The sequence below is a fragment of the Colletotrichum tamarilloi genome, assembly GCF_030869305.1.
Source record: "Colletotrichum tamarilloi strain Tom-12 chromosome Unknown Scaffold_44.1, whole genome shotgun sequence".
Classification (NCBI taxonomy): Eukaryota; Fungi; Ascomycota; class Sordariomycetes; order Glomerellales; family Glomerellaceae; genus Colletotrichum; species Colletotrichum tamarilloi.
The window spans coordinates 161,098-183,401 of record NW_026849427.1 but is presented as its reverse complement, the minus strand read 5'-3'; the positions used below and the strand labels follow the sequence as shown (position 1 = coordinate 183,401).

The 22,304-nt window shown below is 53.1% G+C and overlaps 10 protein-coding genes across 10 annotated transcripts; 5 read left to right on the top strand and 5 right to left on the bottom strand.

The window, feature by feature from the left end:
- Positions 1 to 30: 30 nt before the first annotated feature.
- CTAM01_10117 (uncharacterized protein) lies at positions 31 to 671 on the top strand (the record flags this gene model as incomplete). The annotated part of the gene is made up of 2 exons (XM_060526133.1): positions 31 to 45; positions 99 to 671. 2 exons carry the CDS (start codon positions 31 to 33, stop codon positions 669 to 671), a joined length of 588 nt encoding a protein of 195 aa, XP_060379268.1.
- A 1,533-nt stretch (positions 672 to 2,204) lies between these two features.
- On the top strand, positions 2,205 to 5,764 carry CTAM01_10116 (leucine Rich Repeat family protein; the record flags this gene model as incomplete). The annotated part of the gene is made up of 2 exons (XM_060526132.1): positions 2,205 to 4,070; positions 4,121 to 5,764. 2 exons carry the CDS (start codon positions 2,205 to 2,207, stop codon positions 5,762 to 5,764), a joined length of 3,510 nt encoding a protein of 1,169 aa, XP_060379267.1.
- A 578-nt stretch (positions 5,765 to 6,342) lies between these two features.
- CTAM01_10115 (uncharacterized protein) lies at positions 6,343 to 7,224 on the top strand (the record flags this gene model as incomplete). The annotated part of the gene is made up of 1 exon (XM_060526131.1): positions 6,343 to 7,224. The coding sequence occupies one exon, from the start codon at positions 6,343 to 6,345 to the stop codon at positions 7,222 to 7,224; it is 882 nt and encodes a 293-aa protein (XP_060379266.1).
- A 1,034-nt stretch (positions 7,225 to 8,258) lies between these two features.
- Positions 8,259 to 9,116, top strand: CTAM01_10114 (uncharacterized protein; the record flags this gene model as incomplete). The annotated part of the gene is made up of 1 exon (XM_060526130.1): positions 8,259 to 9,116. The coding sequence occupies one exon, from the start codon at positions 8,259 to 8,261 to the stop codon at positions 9,114 to 9,116; it is 858 nt and encodes a 285-aa protein (XP_060379265.1).
- Positions 9,117 to 9,781: 665 nt separating this feature from the next.
- On the bottom strand, positions 9,782 to 11,101 carry CTAM01_10113 (uncharacterized protein; the record flags this gene model as incomplete). The annotated part of the gene is made up of 2 exons (XM_060526129.1): positions 9,782 to 10,579; positions 10,799 to 11,101. 2 exons carry the CDS (start codon positions 11,099 to 11,101, stop codon positions 9,782 to 9,784), a joined length of 1,101 nt encoding a protein of 366 aa, XP_060379264.1.
- A 95-nt stretch (positions 11,102 to 11,196) lies between these two features.
- On the bottom strand, positions 11,197 to 11,352 carry CTAM01_10112 (uncharacterized protein; the record flags this gene model as incomplete). The annotated part of the gene is made up of 1 exon (XM_060526128.1): positions 11,197 to 11,352. The coding sequence occupies one exon, from the start codon at positions 11,350 to 11,352 to the stop codon at positions 11,197 to 11,199; it is 156 nt and encodes a 51-aa protein (XP_060379263.1).
- Positions 11,353 to 11,830: 478 nt separating this feature from the next.
- CTAM01_10111 (uncharacterized protein) lies at positions 11,831 to 12,239 on the bottom strand (the record flags this gene model as incomplete). The annotated part of the gene is made up of 2 exons (XM_060526127.1): positions 11,831 to 12,170; positions 12,235 to 12,239. 2 exons carry the CDS (start codon positions 12,237 to 12,239, stop codon positions 11,831 to 11,833), a joined length of 345 nt encoding a protein of 114 aa, XP_060379262.1.
- An 873-nt stretch (positions 12,240 to 13,112) lies between these two features.
- On the bottom strand, positions 13,113 to 15,453 carry CTAM01_10110 (fungal specific transcription factor; the record flags this gene model as incomplete). Its single annotated transcript, XM_060526126.1, has 3 exons — positions 13,113 to 14,264; positions 14,318 to 14,782; positions 14,842 to 15,453. The coding sequence occupies 3 exons, from the start codon at positions 15,451 to 15,453 to the stop codon at positions 13,113 to 13,115; spliced, it is 2,229 nt and encodes a 742-aa protein (XP_060379261.1).
- Positions 15,454 to 17,936: 2,483 nt separating this feature from the next.
- CTAM01_10109 (uncharacterized protein) lies at positions 17,937 to 19,740 on the bottom strand (the record flags this gene model as incomplete). The annotated part of the gene is made up of 2 exons (XM_060526125.1): positions 17,937 to 19,499; positions 19,738 to 19,740. 2 exons carry the CDS (start codon positions 19,738 to 19,740, stop codon positions 17,937 to 17,939), a joined length of 1,566 nt encoding a protein of 521 aa, XP_060379260.1.
- A 1,319-nt stretch (positions 19,741 to 21,059) lies between these two features.
- Positions 21,060 to 21,212, top strand: CTAM01_10108 (uncharacterized protein; the record flags this gene model as incomplete). Its single annotated transcript, XM_060526124.1, has 1 exon — positions 21,060 to 21,212. One exon carries the CDS (start codon positions 21,060 to 21,062, stop codon positions 21,210 to 21,212), a length of 153 nt encoding a protein of 50 aa, XP_060379259.1.
- Between the last annotated feature and the right edge of the window lie 1,092 nt (positions 21,213 to 22,304).

The window sequence follows — 22,304 nt, the reverse complement described above, 5'->3', positions numbered from 1 at the left end:
TATCAGAGCAGCGTCATCGGAACTCTCAAGATGAGCTACCGTCCAGTGAGTGAGATATACTTCAAGTGATGACTTGAGGCTAAATTTCATCGATACAGATCCCAGACCTGTTCACCGTCGTTGACGGTCGACTTCATCATATAACGCTGCACTGGCAGTTTGATCTAGCCAGGAGGTCAGGCGACCAAATCTGTTACTGGAATGAAATCATTGGGCAGTTTTTCCTCTACGGTCTACCCCGAGAGTTCCCCTATGAACCTGCGGTCGCCCGCGGTCCGGTGAGAATCTTCATCGATATCACCAACCGCCCAGCCGTCCTCCCGCCCGGTTTCTGGGCCACTGAGAGGGTCCTCATTGGCCCTTCTTGGGGTCTGCCTGGCTGGGCACCCTGGCTTCCGACAGACCCTCTGTTCCTGAGCACCGAGAGAACTCTTGGAGGACGTCCTGGGACGGTGGGCGACCTGCGCTGGTGCGGTACCTGCGGCAAGTGGCTCTTGGCCCCTTACTTCTTCGACCACGATGGTGCCCGCGCGAATTCGCGCACCTGCAACCGGTGTGTTATGCGCCGAGACCTCCGTTCTCGGGCGTACAATACGAGGGACGCCTGGCTTGTGGCCAAGCAGCCGACGATGATGTGGCTTCGCCCCGGCGAAGCGGGCTACGACCACTAGCCCGAGCCCGGAGCCCCCGGCCGGGTATGAGGCCGGGGGGCAGGGCGGCGGAAGGATCTGTAAGTCATCTCACTCGTGCCTCTTCACTTTGATCCCTTGCGTCATCCACTTGGTCGATCTGGTAAGCCAGATGATGCCCAACGTCGCAACTCGGGACGAAGGCAGACAATGCTGGACCACGGATCGAACTGTCGACCCAAGATCTGAACAGCCATCTCAAATGTTCCGATAACACTGCGCGGGGGAGAGTCCCAGCCATCCCTGAAGCATTTTAGGGACGAGACGAAAGAGCTGCTGTCACTGGACGGCGTCAACTCCAGACTGAAGGGACCAGGGGCTTCCCTGGTTGTCCGGGTTCGTTCGTCTGGGCTTGCCGACTGCCGCAGATGCTTTGAAACTGGCTTCTTCCCTCATCTCAGGTTTCATCAGAGTTCAAGAGACTGACTTTCGATTAAGCAGATATCCTTCCGCGGGGTGACGACCCTACAGATCGAGAGATAACCGATGAAAAGCCAAAAAAACATCAAAAGAAATAAATCCACAAAAAAAAGGAGGGAAAGAAAAGAGAGGTAGGCCAATTTTCATTCTTCTATCCTACCTCACCACTACCTGAGGGCAGCTCGCCCATCCTCTCACCTTCACGATTTACACATCTCATATGAGCCTTATCAACGTTGGGCATCAGCAGGAAACACGCCGTCCCTCTTTCAGCTCGTTTTCCCCTGGTCCTTTGGCTTGATTATGAATTTCTGCCCCTCAATCGACAGTGGAGATTTTGGGAGAAACAAAGTCGAGACATGCAGGAACCGTTGCTGACCTGTTGGCGCTAGAATTAAGCGAGGCCCAAAACAGTGCGGAAGGGGGTCATTACGTCAGCAGCCGAAGATGCTGCGATGGCTGCAATTGGCCGGGGAAGCAGGCGCCGGGAACGTCGTTCCTCGTGCCGGGAAATTGGGCAAATCGACCATCCTTGTCGATCCCAAGAATTCACCCCCCTGCTCGTTATTGTCTGTTCTCTTGCAGATTTCCGATTCATCACTCTCGCCTGACAAGGCCCCAGGTCCCAGAGGTCCCAGAGAGGGTCCATCCAATGTCCGTTGCGACGGGAGAGAGGACATTGTGGTAGGTTTGCGGCTTGCCATTGTTTGCTTCCTCTTCTTTCTCTGTCTTCTCGGTTGTGTGTGCGCGCAAACTACAAACGCGATTCGAAAAGCTGACTCAAACTCGACCATCTACAGCTGCTACTCGAACGTCAATCTGCCCGGTTGGCACACGAGAAACCGCGACGTTGCGTCATCCCAACTTGAAATTACCTTCGTTAGTTCCCGACCCGTTTAGGAGCAAACGGAGCAGCTTCCCACGCGCCAAAGTAACGCTAGACCATTGCCGACCGTCAGTGCGCAAACTTCGATATTTCCACAGGAATTATTCCCCCAAACTTCTTCTTATTCCACGCTCCAGAGCGTTCAGGAAGCACCTTTCCGACCTTCTCCATGCTCTCAGAGCTGTAGAACACATACCATATCCGCCAGAATGGACGAGAAGCAGGCACCTGGGAGGCCTAGTGGGATTCCTCGCATGTCCCGTCTGCCTCTTCCAAGAACAGCAGCTCCAGCTCCAGCTCCAGCCCCCGCTGTTCGACCATCTCCATCGCGAGAAGGCCTGAACTCGAGTATACGGAATCCTCGCCTCCGCCCAGCTGCTTCACGAGACCAATTGGCCTCAGCCGCTGCTCTCAAGCAAACGGAGCCTCGCAGCCTTCCTACGAGACCGAAACGCGAAATTCAGCCTCCAACCACGAGAAAGACAGAACTGAGAGCTCCCGCTGCTACGCTGAGATCTTCCCGAAGCGTGCCTCGACTGCAACCAAAAGAATCGATAATCCAGAAACCCCCTACACCCCCAGAAGAACCCCAACGGTCATTCACTCCTCGTTCGACAAGCGTTACGCGAAGCCCGTCCGAGGACAATGTCGCTACCCCAAGCTCAAGTCGTCTGGGCGATCCGATCACCCTGACCAAAGACACGAGCAGCCCACAAGTCGCCGATGATGATGCCGAGCCTGATCTTCCAGACTTTGACACGCTGAGAACGACACCATTCAGACCTCGTCCATCCCTTTCCGAACGAACCATCGAGACCCTTCAGCAACTACAATCTTCTCCTTCTCTAAGCAAGAAGACGTCCACATTCTTCGACCCAGATGGCACTATGCGGCCCCGCTCACGCGCCGGCAGCGGCCACTCGAGACCTGGCTCAAGCTACACCTCCGATGGCTCCGTGCGGCCCACGTCCCGGCACAGCAGACCAGGCTCGAGCTCTGGTGCTGAAGAGAACCCATTTGCCAACACTCGACCGGCTGCGAACGCGTACCGACCTCTTGGCGTCATTGAGGGCACCCCGGCTCGCCGTGTATCTAGCATTCGTTCCCTACGAGCACCATCGCTGAGAGCTACACCGCAGTCGTCACCTTCCGGACCGTCGACTACATCGGCGATACCAGTCACCCAAAGTCCCAGCCCAACGAGACCAACTGGCATTATGGCACCACCACCCAAAGCTGGAGCAAAAACGCTTGCTGCTCGCCCTCTCAAGCCCCGCGCCTCGCTTCAAGGACTCTACAAAAAGCCTTCCCTGCCAACAATGGCCCAGCCAGCTCCAACGGCGTCTGTTGCTTCGCCGCAGCCCAAGAAATTGACGCCGTCCAAGTCTTATGGATCTCTACGAAGGCCTGGACCGTCTAAGATTGGTGCTCCACCTCCTGCTGCTTCAAAAGATGCTGAAGAATCTGGAGAAAATGCTGCGGCAAAGTCCTCCAACGCTCTGCGAGAACAAATTGCCAAGGCCCGGGCAGCCAAGCGCGCTGCAGACCGACAAGCTGCGGAGGCAACGTCAGCTCCAAGCGCAGCGCCGGTTGCGGACTCTTCTGCGTCAGTCCAGCCTGAGCCACCCATCATCCCACAGGACGACGGGTTCGACTTTGGCATCGCTGTCACGCAAGACCCTTTCAACACCAGGAGATCGGAGAACTCTCAGAAGAAGGTTATTCAGCAGCGACTCGGCACTGCCCGCAGCAGTGGCAGACTCAACATCGCGGCCATGGGCCTCAAGAAGATCCCGGTCGAGGTTCTCAAGATGTACGATTCAGAGTCCATGGGCACTTACGATGGCTCATGGGCTGAGACTGTCGATCTGACTCGCTTCGTAGCTGCGGATAACGAGCTGGAGACTATCGATGACTCCATCTTCCCAGATGTCACAGCAGAGGAGATGGCACAGGATGAGGACTCGAACGGCAACATCTTTGGCGGCTTAGAGGCGATGGACTTGCACGGCAATTCGCTAATCTCTTTGCCAATGGGATTGAGACAGCTTCCTTTGCTCACATCGCTCAACTTGGTAAGCCTACACACGCGACCCTGAGTGTCAACTTTGACTAATAAAAGCAGTCGCAAAATCGCCTCGCAAATAACTGCCTCGAAGTCATCACCCAGGTCAAGGCCCTCCGAGACTTGAAGCTCGCCAATAATCTTCTTTACGGACCCCTCGATCCCATCTTCTCGAACCTCGAGAACCTCGAGATCTTCGACCTTCACGGAAACAACGTATCATCGCTTCCACCTGGCATCGAAAGTCTATCGAGGCTGCGCGTTCTTAACTTGAGCGAGAACAGCTTCGAATCCCTGCCTTTTGCGAGTCTGTCCAAGCTCCCACTGACGGAACTGCTGGTGAAGAAGAACAAGCTCACGGGAACGCTGATTGAAGATGGGGCCGAGTCCCTCCCAACCCTTCAGATGCTCGACCTTTCCTGTAACCAGTTGACACGCTTGGTACCTTCAGGATCAGTCATCAACCTGCCTGTCGTCCATCAACTCATCATCTCGATGAACCGCATACAAGAGCTACCCGATGTCAGCTCTTGGTGCAGCCTCATGACCCTGAACGCCGACGAGAACGCTATTTCCGAGTTTCCCAATGGTTTCACCGCTCTTGAGAAGCTTAGGCATGTTGACTTTTCTGCCAATGACATTCGCGTGGTACCACCCGAGATTAGCAGGATGGATAACTTGACCATGATTCGGCTCGCTGGCAACCCGTTGCGTGACAAGAAGTTTGTTTCTGCCACCACAGAAGAGTTGAAGGAAGTCCTCGCCGGCAGGCTTGAGCCGCCTCCGCCCTTCAAGGAGGAGGATACCGCTGTACCCGACGAGGCACACCTCGACGAACCCCATAGCATCCAACCAGACACTACTCCCGCACCTACAGTCGAAGCTACAGTTCGCGATAACCACTCGGACGAGGACGACTTCGCTACCCCTCCCACCTCTTCGCCGACATCGCCGGCACGAGCGCGTTCGCAGACGCTAGCCAATGAGACATGGCCTGTCAAGCAAGGTGTTCTGGACCGATCAAATACCAAATCAGCTTCGTTGCATCCTGTGGTGTGTTCCAAGGTCGCGGCCGACAACAAGGTCATTGAGATCCAGTTGCATCACAACCTTTTCACCTGCTTCCCGAATTCACTGTCTTTCTTCGCCGATTCTCTTGCCGCCCTGTCTCTTGCGCATAACCAACTGGTCGGCGAATCTTATTTGACAGAGGAGCTTGACTTGCCGGCCCTGCGTGAGCTGAACCTCGTCAGCAACCACATCACCAGCCTTTCGCCGTTGACCACGCACTTGGTTGCCCCGCAGCTAGAAAAGATGGACGTTTCGTTGAATCGCATCACTGCTCTTCCGCCTGACTTGCGCTCAGTTTTCCCCAGGCTCGTCGTCCTTTTGGCAGCAAACAACCACTTGATCGAGCTCGACCCAGACACCATCAAGGGCATGGAGGTTGTCGATGCTGGTAATAACGACATTGCACACTTGAACCCGAGACTTGGCCTTCTAGGTGGCACTGGCGGGCTCAAGCGTCTAGAGGTCGCTGGCAATCGCTTCAGAGTTCCTAGGTGGAACGTTCTTGAACGGGGTACGGACGCTACCCTGCGGTGGCTGAGAGGGCGGGTGCCGGTAGCGGAGATGGCATCGTGGAAGGTCAGCGAGGGTGACACGGGCAACACTTCCGACACCAGCCTCGATGATGTAGATTAAGGGCACTGGCTGGAAAGGTGTAGCATCATTGGAAGGGTTTTATGGGGGAGGGCTTTTCGGTTCCAGGTTGATTTTGGGGGCTGCTTTGGGGGCTTTTAGGAGCCGTCGTTTCGATTCACGCACATACTTTTTTCTTACTCGTGGCATCACGATGTCATGTTGAGCTTTCCATGGAGTTGAGGGGAAATTTTTGCGATCACCATCGCCTGATATCCTGTACCAGTACTGTATAATACTATAGACATAATATGGGACGGTGGCATTCCGTCCCAGCAAGGTTTCTGTTTCCAACGGTCTCTTGATGTCTGTTTCGTATTGACTTTTCACAATGCGTTGGTAGCGTATGTTGCTATAGAGGTCCTCGAGATTGTGCTGAAGTCTTTCTCCGATTCTTTCGTCGTGGGATACTAAACATCGCATCCAAATCCTCGATATGATGGTCTTCTACTCTTCAGTCCAGCATCCCACATCCATCAGACGTAGCTTCGCTCTATTAGCAGCCAGCAGCAAGAATAATTTCTTTCGCCTGACTTCTCTAATCAGTACTTACAAAGTATAACCCGTCACAATCTCACACAATGGCAACTGCAATGGCTTCAATCCGGGCGGCTACGTCCCGTCCCATCAAGAACGTCAACTCCTTCTACACTGACTACCTCCACATCGTCAAAGCCTCCGGCGAACAATCTGGCCGCGAGATGAACTACGACGAGGAAAAGCAGCTGCCCTCGCCACCCCAGGGAACCACCACCGACGAGGACTCTGAACCCCTCACCTGCTTCGATGCCACAGCCATCGTCCTCGTCGTAATCTGGGCCGTCTTCTTGGTCACCTTCGGCGCCTACACCTTCTGTAACGTCATCCGCGAGCCCTCGGAGCAATACGTCTTGGACCCCGACGTCTTTAACACCATCGCGGCGGCGGTATATCTCCTCCACGGTGCTCTCTATTTCTGTTATTCGACCTATGTCGGTCTCGTTTTTGCAGGACCGATAGAGGGGAAGGACAAGACGGACAGCGCTGCCGAGGCGTATGCCGCTGCACAGACGTTCTCGGATGATGATTCCGGCGGCTGGTGGTGGGAGCCGTGTCTTTCCGCTGAGGCCATCGACAAACTCATCCGCATTCAGATCGCCGTCTTCATCGTCGCTTTCTGGCCTGTCTTTGTGGTGTACAACTTTGCGGCCGCCGTCTGCCATGACTTCAAGAGCCTCACAACCACTGGAGGCGTTGATCAGGAAATTGCTCCCCGTGCCGTCTGCTCTGCTGGCAACCGCGCTCAGGAGAATCAATGTAAGGGGAACTCTGAGATTTCTGAGAAGAAGCCGTTGCTCGGACAGAGGCTGACTGCGTCAGAGATTGTGGCGATTGAGAATGAGGCGGCGGCGGCCGAGGTGTGGAGGATGTATAAGGCTAGGATGGTTGAGCAGAAGTCGTATGCTCCTGCTGTCCAGCGGTAGGGGTTGGACTCTTCATGTCTGGCTAAGGGGTTGCTCATGGCATCGTGGTTACATCATCTAGTGACCATGAGCAAGTTAACTATATTCATTATCGAGAATTGCAAGTGTAGTGAATTGAAAGTCATTGAAATAGTTTTTTTGTTGTTGTGAGTGCTGTGATACATCTTCAGTCCATGCAAGCGCTTATGGCTCAATTTGAACTCGAACTGGACATCATAAGTTGCCCATCGTGAGATCCTTTTATGACTCACATCAATCGAATCGTGTCAGAACAGCCTGCAATATCAGCGTATAGTCTCAAGCATTCTGACGAGCATGGCCAACCATGAAGAGCCTTCACCTTCTTCAGATTTCCTTCGGGAGAGGTTTGACATTGCTTCGTTCCAGTCCTCTTCACGTTACCTCCCAGCCCCCCTTCCCCACGCCATTGATCACCTACCGTCTGCATAGCGTTGCCAGATGCACGAAGAAATCTCTTCCACACTGACACATCTATTGTGTACACCTTTGGGGCTTACTTTCAACTGACCTGGCCGGACTTCACGAGGGGATAGAGACAGAATGCCCCTTACACAATCCAGCACCACCGCCGTCATTGCCTCAAAAGACGGTAAATTCCTGTTCCTGAAAGTTTAATCGGGAGTAGTGAACTTTCCAGGTGAATCATAGCAAGGTTGCGGCTTCCAGCATTTGCCATACAAAGCGGATGTTGACCACAGAGGTATAGTCTAACTTCACGACACCAACGGATAGACTACCTATCTCCGATTAAACCGTGAGCCCTGACCCTAGGTCGTTGGAACGCAATCGTAGATAGACATGTTCTACCCTATATGAACCCTTCTCGTTTGTCCCAGCCTGGCCAGCATTGTGCTTGAACACATCGTTCTCGACATCACTCCTCGCCACTAAACTCTCTCTTACGATTATCTCATTAGGAATACAAAACAAACCACACCCAGTCACTGAGACCTGAAGTTACCACAACCACTTTCATCAAACAACACAAGTATTCCTTCCTCAGCCTAACAAAGATGGCTCCTACTACTTCCGCTCCTGTTGCCGGCCTCAGCGCCGGCATCCGGGACGACGATTGCAACTTCCGGAACACCATAATCATAGCGGCGGCATGTGTGGTCTACACTATTTCGGCCCTTGTCTTCTACGCCTTCCTCAATAGGTGCCGTTTCTTCCCTAGATGGTACGAGAGCTCCGATAAAAGACTGCAACACAAGGTCTTGCTGCTCTTGTGGCTTCCTGCTACCTTGATCCTCTGGCCCCTGTCTCTCCTCTTGATTATATCCTCTAAATGCGGCTTCGACGTCGGCGATTGGTTGGCCAATCTCTATCGACGCATGAACACGACCAGCAGAGCCCTGAGTCGTTACATCAGCGGAGAGCCCAGGGAAGGAATGGAGCTCGACAGATGGGAAGAGATAGAACTCGAAGAGGTGAACTCTAACGTTCTTCGAAAGAACACCACCATGGGAGTATTCATCAATCCCTTCGACGAGAGAGGTCGTTCAAGTACCCGCAGCTCAAGCGGATCCAACAGTAGGGACCCGTCACCCACTGATTGTCGGACATCCCCTTCAGCTACGGAGATATCACCGGTCAAGTGGTATGAGAGGCTTTCTTCACCCGCCAAAATGGGAGGGACTCTCAACCAGGCGGGCTCCAGCAGCAACGTTGGTCCGTCGTCGACGGATCGCACGAGGAGCGAAAGTCCCTATTCAGACGACGGCGATTCTCGACAACCGACGACCACTCCGGCTGAGAGTGCGGACGTAATATCGTCGGGTTCGAGCAGGAAACCTAAGACGACACGGAAGTTGCAGACTATTCCTGAGCAGACCGAAAAGGTTGGAGCATGGGAAATAATGGTTCTCTGAGCGAAAAGACCGCCACATCGCGGGCAGGACTCTGCTTAGGTTTCTTGTTTCGGAGATCCATTACGCGATGGAAGCACTCATTATGGCATAACGAGAGTTGTTCGATCACATCACATCGGCATTCACAGTTTGAGCTCTGGTCCTGCGCTTGCATTGGTATGCCCCTTATTGGAAAGATTACAGTTGTGATTGCTGGATGGGATTGAGCGGTGAAATTGGCGGCACCCAGAAACGGACCTATGATGTGGGCAAACTTTATTAGTAGTTAAACCCATATCCTCTCAACGGAGATGAAAGACCTGCTGTATATGCTGAGGAACAAAAGTCTGGTTTGGACTTGAACAGGCAGATGACAAACGTCTTCTGATACATGTAGATAGGTAATGTCAAGGTGATGACACTCCTTCTACAGTAGCTTCCTTGGATTTACATGGTAGACGTCGTCACACAACGTAATCATTCAGTTTCGCGGAGGTTGCATCCCTTCAATTTCTCGTTTCTGAGAGACTCATTATCAGTCTTTTTATCGTCCCGTGTCTTGAGTATTCTCGAAGTGGCGGCCTCATCAGATTGAGATGATTCCAGGCTATGCATACCTTGTGCGCAAGATCATGCCGTCAAAAGTAGCTTTGGTGAAAGCCGACGGGCTCTCAGAAGCTTCCGAACTACTGGATGTACAACATGTCCCAAGATCCACTAATCTTGAGCCAGTAACTCTGTTGAATCGAGCAATCCATAATTTGGAATCGTTCCCAATGAGATTCTGTAGCCACTTCCAAAAGACACATTAACATGGTGATTTGCCAGTTGCCGGACCCTTCAGATTCCAAGTGGCCACCAAGAGCAATAAACTTCATAACGCGAAACTCGGGTTGACTGTCACGCCAGTTGAGATCTAACCATATGTGACCCAGTGGTGTATCTGCTTCACATCCTTGATGTCTGTCATGGTCACGGATGTCGTATGACACGTTTTGCTGACCCGCTTGACGTGTGGTGGTATCAAAAGTGGCCACTTCGTGGTGCCATGACAAGTTGGCCCTTTGAGTTGCGTTGCTTTGGCTGCAAATGGTTGGGAATACGGCGTATAGACCGTTGCGATTTCGGATTTGTTGCGGGCGTGCCGAAATACAAAGATATGCTGAGCTCGTGGTGATTGACATGGAAGGCCAACCAAGATCTACAAACATTCCGGAACCTGTGCTTGTGGGGAATCCAAAGCCATCGCTTGCAGGAAACTCCGACAGCTCTGGCACTGGCTGCCGGAGCTGATAAATAGGATGCGTCGTTGATCGATTCCTCAAGTCTCGTGGGCGATCGCCTCCAAGAATCTGACTTGTGCGAGCTATGCGAATGAGGACTCTATCGAAGGAGACTACATCATCCCAGCCAAGCCAGGACCAACTAGGGAAATTCGGATTTCGTAGATGGGGGTTATGTTCGGCTGTCCGCCAGCAGAAAGTCTGGTCGAAAGCACACGTTGGCAGGCCGAAGTGGAACATCGACCGCTTCCCGTCCATTACGCCCTCCTGCCTGTGGAAGACGCCCTGAAATGCTGAGATCTTGTCTTTTGCATAAGTGAAGCTTCGCTTTGAGTAGGCTTCTACGGCAGCAAGAAAGCATTCGAGGCTTTCCCCCTGCGGAATATGTAAGAGACTGCCTAGTCCGTGGAACTGGTTGCCGCTAAGTTTTGACGTGTAACTTGTCTTCGATAGTACTGTACCGTCCAAGTGATATGTGGCCTTCTGACACTGAAAGAAAATTCCCTTGCAAGTGAAAAGAACTGCTCGATGAGATAATACTTGTTCTTGGTAACACCAGCCTCGACTACCCCAGGATGATTCTGCCAAGAGCGTATTAAGATCGTCGATAGAGTTGCACTCTGACGAAACAGCCGCGCTTCGCTGCACTTCGAAACCCTCGTCAGCGTGCTTTGCAGATACTGCCACAATCGTGAACTTAGCCGAAGAATAGATGGACCGCATTCGCAGAATCTGGAGCTTCCTATCACGGGCAGAGTCTTGCAAAATGCAGAGCGCATCTACCCATAGGTAGATTTCTCCGAGCTGTTCACAGGTGATCATGGCGTCTCGGACTGTAGTTGGGATTTGGTTCCACACCAGATTGAGACCTTGTGGGCGAGACAGCTCTCGAGCGTTCGCAGTCGTGAGCTTAGCTTGTTCCACGTTGCCCCAAACATATGACAGAACAGTAAAAGGTGGGTCATCATGAGCATCTACGACACATCGTTGACGCACATCAATGAGCCGAAATCGAACCCCCGGGAAATCGCGCCACTTCAAGGAGTCCGGACGGCATTTCTCGTGGTCGCAGCTAGTTACGCAACAAGCAATTCTGTTCCGTAGTGCTTCAAACCGAACAGTGGAGACTGCTGATATACCACTAGAACGAGAGTTATTTGATCCGGCCGTTATCTTCGGCGGGCCTTGCTTCACGATGCGCCTGAGGACGCGGCTCTGGTACTTGTTCCTGGAAGCCTTTCTGGGTGAGAGTTTCATGTATTTCTCTCTCCATTCAGCATAAAATTGATTCAAGTCGTCCGAGCTGTAATCCCAAGGGCAGTGGATGCATTCGTAGGGCCAAAGGCTTCGGTAAAGTTCACGGGCATTCTCCCAAATGTACTCATTCCAGTAGCCACTAGACCTGTGAATATTAGGCAGTCTTCTCAACCTTCAATGTTGAATGACGTGAACTTACTGGATCTTGATATTTTTAGGGCAAAGGGAGAAGGCTCGAAGTAAGATGCAAGAAATCGTCAAGTCGTATGGTTTCCGGTCCGTCGCCACCGAATTGTCCGCATCCTCACAGAAGTAAAATGGCTCATGGCCTGCGTCGCCTAACCCATTGAAGATGATGCCCCTTTTGACAGTAGCGACAGGTGCCGAAATAGCCTCAGAGGCTCGATGGGGCAAAGGTCCAACAAGGAGAACATCAGACGCTTCCATGATTAACAGCGCATCTTCGATAAACCGGGGCCACACTTTGCGCCATTGTGGGCTGTTCCAGTCTTTGACGTCGTAGCAGTGGGTATAGCTGCCGCACCTTGGCATTAGTTTGGTCTACTCCATGACGATAGATATGTTCTTCAGTCACTGACCCCATTGTGTCACATTCATTGACACAGTGCAATCGAAAGACAGTTTGGAGACTCGTGAGTTCGATAAGACCCGGTTTGTCAAAATGTGTTAGGTGTGGTGTGACGTTGATACAAATAAATGGACGTCAAGCATGGCAAACACGAGAACAGAATGGTACAATCGGCAGCCGAACAGCACAAAAGTACCCTGCAGGGCGACTGGATAATGTAAAAACTCCATTCTTGGCAGTGCTAGCAGTTGGACCAACGCAAAAGGCTCCGTGGACGTGCGTGTAAGGTGTGAGCCTACAGATAGAATTTCATAGCATCAATTACACAGATTTTTCTTCGCTAAAAGTTGAGTTCGTTCAATTAAATACAAAGCAAAGGGACGGATCGCAGTCAAGCTAAATGACCTCCAAAAGCGAGGAGTCGCCATCGAGGTAACGAAAGGTTGTTGTCAGCAAAAGGAATGCGTCGAGGGGGAATCGAACCCCCGGCTCCCCGACGCTGCTGGATGGCAACGGAGAATTTTACCACTAAACCATCGACGCTTGTTGAAAATATTCCTCAGTCTAGCAGCCTCTGAAGCTCGACGCGCCAGCCCGCGAGCCGGGCTCGAAGTCCTCGCGCAGAGAAGCAGGGCAGGGTTTGAGGCTCGCGCGCAGAAGAAGAGCAGACGCCCTCAACTGACGGCCGAGGGGGCTGGAGTCGAGGAATATGCATGCAGGGTTGCGAAGCGGTGGTCGATATCGAGACTAGGGACGTCCGCAACATCACTGCGTCCATGAGTTATGCAGAGCTCAAGAGCAGGGCAATGCCAAAGAGACTGTAGATGAAATGTCAATGGTTGATTGGGGTTGGTATCTGCCTGTCCAAAACTCCGCACACTCACAAAATCAGTTCAAATAGTTTGGGAAATCCAAACCGTCTACCTGGAACTCATTCATCAGCGTGGTCCAGTCGGGGAAATCCTGCATCATGCTGGCCCAATCCATTCCGTCGGCGGCCGCCATGCTATCCAGTCCACTATCAACCATGCCCTCCGCTTCCGATCTATCGTCAGTGCCACCAGGCGTCGGGTAGGATTCTTTCTCGGCGCTACCGTTGGCAGTCGCTCCGCCGACAACGACGGCGCCACCGCCGTTCTGCTGGTCAAGACCCTGTCGTATCGCCGTTGCCTTGGCTCTCAATGTTTCTAGAACCGTCATCTTCGCCGCGGGCCCGAAACCGGCGTTCACGCTCTTCAAAAGCATAAAGCTATCGTCCACAGCCTTCCACGCCCTATCGACACTCGGCCCCTCCGGTCTCACGCACAAGTGCCACAGGACGTAGAGAAGCATATGGTACTGGGGATACGCCCGCATAGACCACCGATACTGCCGCAGCAGCTCGTCCGACGCCAGGCTCATGCCATCCTCGAGAATACCGAGCGCCTGGAGAAGATTCTCCTCCGTCGCAAACGAGTCGCGCGCCTCTGGGTGCTGGAGGTTGAGCCACTGCTGGCGCGTGACCATGTCGACTTTGCGAATGATGAACCGTGCAACAAGAAGGGTCTGGCGTTGTTGAGGGATGACGGGATTGCAGTGTCGAAGGAACCCTTCCGCGTACTCGTGAAGTTCTTGGACGACCTGGACGCGGACGGATTCCGGTGTTGGGTTTTCGGCCCACGACGAGGCCATGGCCGCTAGACGGTGCCATGTGCGAGTCACTTGGATGTTGATTAGTGCCAGCGTCAACGTCGTCCAGCCGGTGCGAGAGTGCGGGAGCTCCTTCATCTCGGGATACAGGTCTCCGTCGTCCAGATTTGACGGGAAGCTGACGCCTATTTGTAGGTTGAAGCTTGAAACGTTTGAAAAGCCATAGTCCTCTGCTGCTCGACCATCCCGCGCCACGAGATGCCACCAAATGCGTCTACGAATCTCGGACTCAAAGGGTGAGAGGCCGAGCTTAGTCCCGTCTCGGTGTAGACCGATCGATTGGGCTGCTCGGATGGCCAGTCCGTTCAACGTCCACAAGCCTCGACCGGGGTTGTGTATCCTGAGAGCCGCCTGCGCCTAGTATAAGCACAAGAAAGGATGTTGTATAGTGTGGGTATACATACCAAGTATACAGACAAGGCTTCGAGCAGTTTCACCGAAGGATGTTCAAGAAAGTCGGCCTTGGCAAAAGCTTGCTCGAGGCCTGTCTTGAATCGATGAAGGCTCGTCACCTTGTCTTCGCCCGTGAAAATCTGGACCGAATTGGGCTCCAGAACAACAGTTGAGACAAAGAAAATGGCAAACATGACCGCTAGTGCTTCTGAACTCGCGTTGCGAGGGTCGTCGATGGCCGTGTAGACGAGAACTTCTGCTGTCGGCCGGTGGAGTATCTTGTTGCAAATCTCGATATTGTCGACATAGTTCCTCCATAGTTCTATGGCGCCGTACTTTGAAGGAAGGAGCTCAGCAAGATCTAGTTTGAGATCTGGTGCTGAGAGAATGCCCATAGGATTAAATGGCGACAGCTCCGCCGTAGCTGCCGACTCACTACTCTGTGGTGTAGTGAGAACTGATTGAATGTCATGTTCCTTTTGATGACTTGTCAGCCGACTGTCCCATGCCTCGAGTGAATGGAAGAATCACTTACCTCCTCAATGACTCGAGAAATCAGAACATCGTCAAAGTATTGACTCGACGATCCCTTCCGTAAAAGAATCTCATCGTTGACACTCTTCTCCTGCGAACCCGAAGCTGGCGTTGTGGTTGGCCTGGATGCTGACGGATTAGAGTGATTTGGTCTCAAACCCAAACCAAAGGCTGTCCCGGGCGTGGAGGCCGATGGTGAAGCCCGAAGAGGCGGAAGCTGCTGCTGTTGCTGGCTCGCCGCTCCGGCCACAAGCGTCTTCTCTAGGTCCGAAATCCGGCTTGCAACGTCGGCGATGGTGGTCTTTCGGACACGGCGTATCGGCTGGCCCGCTTGTGGATAGTGACATTGGAAGCCGCCACGGGCACACGAAGCGCAAGGTTGCTTCTTGTCGCAGCGAATCTTGCGGCGGTGGCACAGCTGACAGGACCGCTCGATTTTGCGGCCGCCGCTGCTGCTCCCGATGCCGAGGCGGGTCGCGCTGCTGCTGTCATTGCTTCCGCTCTCATCCCCGGCGGCCGTCGGGGGCTGGGATTGGCCCGGCTGCGGCGTGTCGGGTGCTTGTGTGGGCGAGGTCCGGACAGCTCCGGAGGCAGATGTTGGATCCGGTCCCATGGGGCCGGTATGGAGAATCCGGGTGACACCAGATCCCGATGCGATACGACGCAACACAAGATCGAATTCGACAGCCCGTTGCTATTTTGTCTTGGCTTGCACAAATATGATTCGACTCGCGGCAAACTTGCTGGGGGCTGAACAACAAACAGCTCTTCCTTCCGTCGAGGTGGGTGATGGACTCTAGGTCGATGGTCAGGATCCCTCGGTCTCGGCGCTTACGAGAGATCCGAGGCCGAGCGAACTATCCCACAGGCCCCGCTCCTCCTGACTCGAGATGTAAAGTGCGAGCGCCGCCCAGACAAAGTGCGAGATGAAGCGCGCAAAATCCGGTGGCAGACCGCAGCACCTGCTTGTTTGCCTAGGGAGGCTGACTGTACCCATGGACCATGAGCCATGGGACATGGCTTGACCGCTTTCAGTTCTTCCCGTCGTCAGCGCGCCCGCAGAAGGCTTGATGACGGAGTAGACTCCGTCCGCATGCGTCCTAGTATCAAGCTTTGAACAAGTCCTTTAAGCTTCGCCGAGGTCCCCGAACGCGTACTATGTAGGGCGTCCCTTTATTTTTCCAGCCACCACGTGTCTGATATTTCTGGGTTCTCTGATCTTTGTTAATCTAGAGGGATTGTCTGATCCGTCGTCTTTGAGACCGGTATAGAGGCTTTCTTGATTAGATGCTTCAATGTCTCAATGTCATATGCGACTCGGGGGTTTGCCCCTCTTGTGGGAATATGTCACCGGGCAAGCCCGTGAAGTATGCAGCGAGAACCTTGCTGCATACTATGTTCGCGGCTGCAGCCCCTGTGCTTCAATCTATCATTGATGCCAGTTGAATAGCCATATTGACAATGGTTACAAAGTCGCCTTAAGAGGCAACTTGCCTCGGTACGGGCTGCCGAAGAGGAAAGAGTTGGCGTGTCAAAAGGCCCTTGATCAATATCAATAAGGTTCAACATGCTGGGAACATCCAAAAAAAGATCCATGAACATTGAAGACCATTGACACGGTACCATGCAGAACTTACTCGTTATCAAATCTCCGACTATCACTGACACGGTGAGTAATAACTAAATGGATCGACCCAGCCAGAACCTTTTCGTGTTAGTTCGTGGGGTTCCGCGCCGCTCAACGTCCATTATCCGTATCATCAGGGCATCGGGTTAACTGAGTTAGGTACGGACGCGCATCCTCCGAAGCTTCAATTGGGACCAACGTCGTAGAAATGCATGCTCAGTACCAAACCTCAGTCTTGTCTACACAGCAAGTTTCGATGATAGCCTTCAACATAATTTCCCTGACCCTTGACTCTTCCGGACGGATCACTACCGAGGCGATGGTAAGCTCCCGCGATGGCGCAAAGGGGGGCTACTGGCTATGCCCCGCAGACTTATTCTACACAAAGATGCTTTTCGAGCGTTGGAGTTCATCCTCATCGACCAGCCTCGAGGGAACTTGACTGCCCTCACACGCAACCTAGGTACTCCGTGGGGTATGGGGTCTTCAGGGTGAACTTACCCACCGTGTAACCCGTGGACCGGATGGCACTTTAGGAAAAAGTGACAAAATCAGAAATCGTACGAACTGAAACGCAAACAACGACTCTTCGTCTAGCATGTGGCATATGGTGCCATTCGTTGCGGGACGGAGTACACTATCACTCTTTTGCAGTACAGACGGACGTACTGTATTTAACTTTGAGGGCGCGTGATAGTTGATCCCCGTTTAGATTTAGCGAGGAGCGAACAAGGTTCTCGGCTACACAAGGGCCTAATTCATGCAAAGTCTGAGCGCACGCCCAGGACGTGTGCTGGCATGAAACGTCAGGTACCGCCATTAGGCGCGACATAGACTTGCGGGAGCTTCTTTTAGAAGTGTCGCGATTCGATCATCAGGTTGAGGTTGGGCAGGAAACGATCAGACATGTCAGTTGCACTGAAGAGGCCAGGCGATCAGAGAATGAACGGGGGGTATATGGAGATTGTGAAGTCTGTATTGGTAATGAAACGAGAGAATGGTATCACAAACCCATAGGTAGATCATGATGTCTCTTTGGGGGCCCCTCCCATGGTGGGCAGACACCTTTCGTAACCTTCGGATTCCTACCGAGGCTTCTAAAAACCCGTTCCCTTTTTTGAGCATTGCTGCAAAAGTCCCGTCATGCTCCTCTGCATCCCGCAGTCACCGCCGTGCCATAGAGAAAAGGAGAAGAAAAACCACAAGAGTGTAGTGCAGGCCTCGACTCCTTGACGAGGTGCCTCCACGTTAAGCCAACGAACGAGAAAAAAAAGACAAAGAAAACTCAAATCCTCCGTGGAGTTGCCTCACGGCAATCGTACCAGGAGGAGTATTTCCCATCAGCCGTGTACATAAAACAGAATGATATCTCACCGCCTCGCCCCAAAGCAAAAGTAGAATAAATCCATAAGTCTTGAAGCAAGTCCAGATCAAGAGAAGAAAGAAAACCTTAAAAGGGGACCGCTCCGCTATACGCCCACCGAGATCGGCGGCAGAGTTTGCATGAAGTCGAGCCAAGATGCTCCTGGTTGGTTGTCCCGAATATCCCACACGGCTTTCAGGAATGTTTCCATGCTGCTACGGTACTTGCTGTTGCCGCTATCGATGAGCGACTTGATGGCATCCATGGCAGTCTCCCGCTCAGCCGCGTCCTTTGCTTCGATGGCTGCAAGAGTGTACGGAAAGCTGACACAGCGTTGCTTGTCTTGCGAGACTGTCAACGTCATCTGCAGGTCTGAGATGATGCTCTTTGCCATTGCAGATGCCATGTCATCCTTTTCGCCAAACTTGTACCTCAATCGGTGGATGTACAGCATTGCTGCCGTCTTGTAGATGCGGCTTTGGGCCAGCATGTGGATGACTTCGCTCGTGGTAAAGCGGTTTGTAAAGTCTGGAGGGATGACCGGCTGCCATGCTTCGATTTCTTGCTCCACTTCGTCCAATGCTTGCGTCTGTTCTTCGACGTCGACTTCGTGGTAGAGATGATAGCTGATGCGGCACAAGTCGTACATGTGTTGCAGCAATGGCATACACACGCCAACATACGCATCGACATGGCCCGCTTCGGGAGGTGCGATTCCACACACTGGAAGTTCGCGCTGCATCAGGCATTCGTTGATGTCGACAGCCGTCATGTATACGAGGATGTAGTGTGTCCGTGAGCTGGATATTTGTGAGGTTCCCAGAAGATGGCGAATGTGGCTCAGCACGTATCGTCGTACAGGCGCCGCACTGGTGCCGAGGGCCATGTTGGAGAAATACACGATTCCCAATCCCAACCCTGCCCACGGTAGCAGTTCGTCGCGCTTGAGTGTAGGCAGTGGACAGGATCGAAGGTGTTCGACGGCCATTGCGCCGCGGTGTAGATTCGCTTCCGGGTCGTATTCGCCCGTCTCCAATCCCATTGATGACGCGAATGCGCTATACATGGCGATGTAGGCGTCCTTGCCCTGGTCGAACATGGAAAATAGATGGACTGTCATGTCCAGCTGCATGCTGTCGACGAATGTTGGGCTGATGAAGTACTGCATAAAGTTGGACTTGTGCAGTAATCGCGATAAGGAATTGCGTTCGACGGTATCTAACCGGCCCAGCGTGCTACCGTATGGACTTAGTGACTCAAGGATCTTGGAAGGAGGACTCGATGCCGACTCGGTTGACGAGTCGGACGAAGCATCGTCGGGAGGGCTGCCGACGCTCGAGGCCGTCGCTATACTCGGCTTTCGTGATACGGAACACGGCGGGGAGCTAACGCGGGCGACAGTCGTCGTTGTTGTCGTCGTCGGCGGCGCTGTCGTCGGGACGATCACGTTGGCCTTTCGAGGAATCGGGTTCGGGCATGGCACACCGGCGCCCATGATCTTGCTCCTAACTGCGACCTTTGACCTCCCCTTGACTGCTGACCTCGGCACGGGGCGTACAAAGACGCAGTCCCGGCCGTTCATCATGCAGCGATCGCATTGCGGGTTACCTTCCGAGAAGGTGCATTTTGACTTCTGATAGTAGCACGGCGCGCACGCCTTTGCGACGGGCTGGAGACGGAAAGGGTCAGCATGGTGACGACGGAGGGGCAGAGGCGCCGAGGCACCCCGGTGTTTGGTGGTCAAGGAAGGGAACACATGGTCGAGTGATCGAGGTGGCTGAAGGCGACGATGATATATCATGAACGCCGATGACGTTCATGATAGTACATCAACACTCAACACCCGATGAAAGTGGAATGCCTCGACGGAGATAGGCGATGACGAGAAGTTGCTGTGCTGCACTCACCATTGTGAATCAAGATTCAGGTGGGGTAGTCCATTCGATGTGCTCCAACAGACAAAGTTCTGTGGGGAGAGAACAAGAGTGACACGGCCAGGACACGCAAGAAATCTGGGTCGATAAAGGCCTGTGGCGGGTCGTTGATGATTAATACGTGTAAGCGTTGCGTTCTCGGGATTCTGTCTCTCTTCAAGGTGTGAATCCTCCTCGATTTCTGTATTGCCAAGGTTGAATAGCCGTCGTCCTCGGGTTGATGCTGTGAGCTTTTGGTGGTGCGGGCAGAGAAGGTATGTGTGTGTGCAGTCCGGGTTCGTTGAATGTAACTGGCAAGTCGAGAGTGCGTTGAAGAGTACGTTGGGGAACCGGCGTTGCAGCGGACGGGCGAAGATCAGTAATTGCCGAAGGAGTTAAGGAGGAAATGGGATGTAGAAGTGATGTTATGTTATGGTTGTTGGGCAGAAGGAGGAAGACAAGACAAGACTACAGTCTACTGGTAGGGGGCCTGGGATGTGAGATTAAGCTTCGGGCATGGCGCGCATGGATTTGATCGAGCGAGCAGTCAGGCTGAGGGAGCGGTCTGATCCATGGTGATCATGAGGGATTGATATTCGGTATCGGGACGACGGAGACTCGAGGCGTTTGGTTTGGTCTTGTTTGGTGGGCTTGGGTGGTGGTCAAGTACTACAGACAATGTATCCTGCAACCCCCCCTTTTGAGAAGTGTAACCTGACGGAGGGGGGGGGGGGGGAACCAGGGGTTGGACGAAGGAGAACGGGGAAGAGAGAGGACGAGCAGGTAGACCCAGAGAGGGTCAAGGCTACTAGGAGTCTAGGGGAACGGAACAAGCAGCCAGCTTGGGGTGTGTGGGCAAGCAAAAAGACAAGGTAGGGATTGGTCAGGATGGGATGGGGAAGGCAATGGGAGACGTGGGATGGTGATTTTGGATTAGGCAAAGCCGCCGCGAGGCAACGGCTGTGCTGGAGGGTATTCTGTTTGCTTGGCTTCTATGGCTTGGAACGCCGCTTTGCTCGCTCGTTTGGCGCAGAGAAGGATGATGAAGGTGACAGAAGGTAATGATTTGATGATGAAAGGCGGAACAAATTTAGGGGTCCCCGACTACGACCTTCATCAGTAACCGGAGCCAGCCATGTACGGATACATGCCTCCAGTCTCTTCAATGCTCATTTCTGTTGGCATATTGAAAGGCAGAATGGGGTGTGCTGATGTACCAGCACTAACAGAATTCCCCTCCACCATCTTCTCAGGCTCCTCTCTCTCCCTCTTCCCTCTCACCCTCTCTCTCACTCAGCTGCCACCATCTAGGATCGATGTCTGGCGGGCTGGCGACCGCATGCGGGTATACAGAACTAGCGTCTACGGATGCTAGCTGGCAATACATGCGCCAGTCCGTGCGCATCAGAAGTAGAGTACGAAAGATCCAGCAGAGAGAGCAAAGGAGACTGCTGAGTGGTGAGTGGTGAGTGGTGACTCGGTGAGTGTGAATAGAAGATGAGAAGAAAGGGAAACGAAGCCTGTCTTGCTCGTCAGCCCGAGCAAAGCACAAGCATGGAAGGCTTGGCCTCGCACATGTCTTCCTGTGAGAATAGTCAGTACAGCCTGTACGGTACTTCCGACGTTCTATGATATCCACGTACGTAAAGACTACTCCGTACACACTTTTTCGTATCGACATAGTTGTATGCTGGCCCTTCAGTGAGTCTCTCTGAACGCTACACTTCCATCGCTTGGCTTCAACCAGCGGCCTTGCTTGCAACACTGCTCCCCCCCTGAAACGTCGAGGCGGTGCAGTCACAATATGGGCACGCCCGTTGGCCCTTGGGAAGCAGAAAAAGAGTGGCCCGTTTTGACTTTTTCCCTTGCACTCGCACGGACTTTGTGTTAAAGCAAGGGCAGAAGCGAGGAGAGACACGCATGCCAGACTCCAGAGAGGGCCACCGCAAAATGGTAGTCATCAGGCCTGGGTAACTGTATGGAGTACCTGTATCCATAGGCTTACTACTAGTAGTAGTCCCGTAGAGACTACTACGTAGGTAGTATGAATATCCGCAGAGAGTGGAGGATCAGAGGATGTTCTGGGGACCAAGACCGGGACTGGGGGGCCCACAATGATGAATCCAAGGAGTGGAGGAGAACGCTGTGATGCCCCCGAAATTCAGGGCAGCCTGTTGAAGATCAGATGGGCTCGCGGGTTGTTTCTCCCAGCCCGCCTACTGCTGGCCCGTACGAATACTCGCTCTTAGGCTTTATGCTGTCCATCAACACCCTAGGCGATGCCACTTGATGGTGCTATAGCTACGAGAGAAAGCAATAGGTAGATAGTCTTGGACATCAGTGTCATTGCTGCTGGGTGGCAGGGGAGCTCCCGGCTCATGCTGGCACCGAGGGGGCTTGATGTCATTTCATCTTCTCCATGTGCATGGAGAGCACGAACCGCCTTGCTGTCTAACTTATTTCTACCGTCTCTTGCGCACTCTGATGTGCCCCTCAGACTCTGGCACGATTCGTGCGCTTGTGCTCAAACCAGAACCAAAGTGTGTCATCTGCCCTGGCAG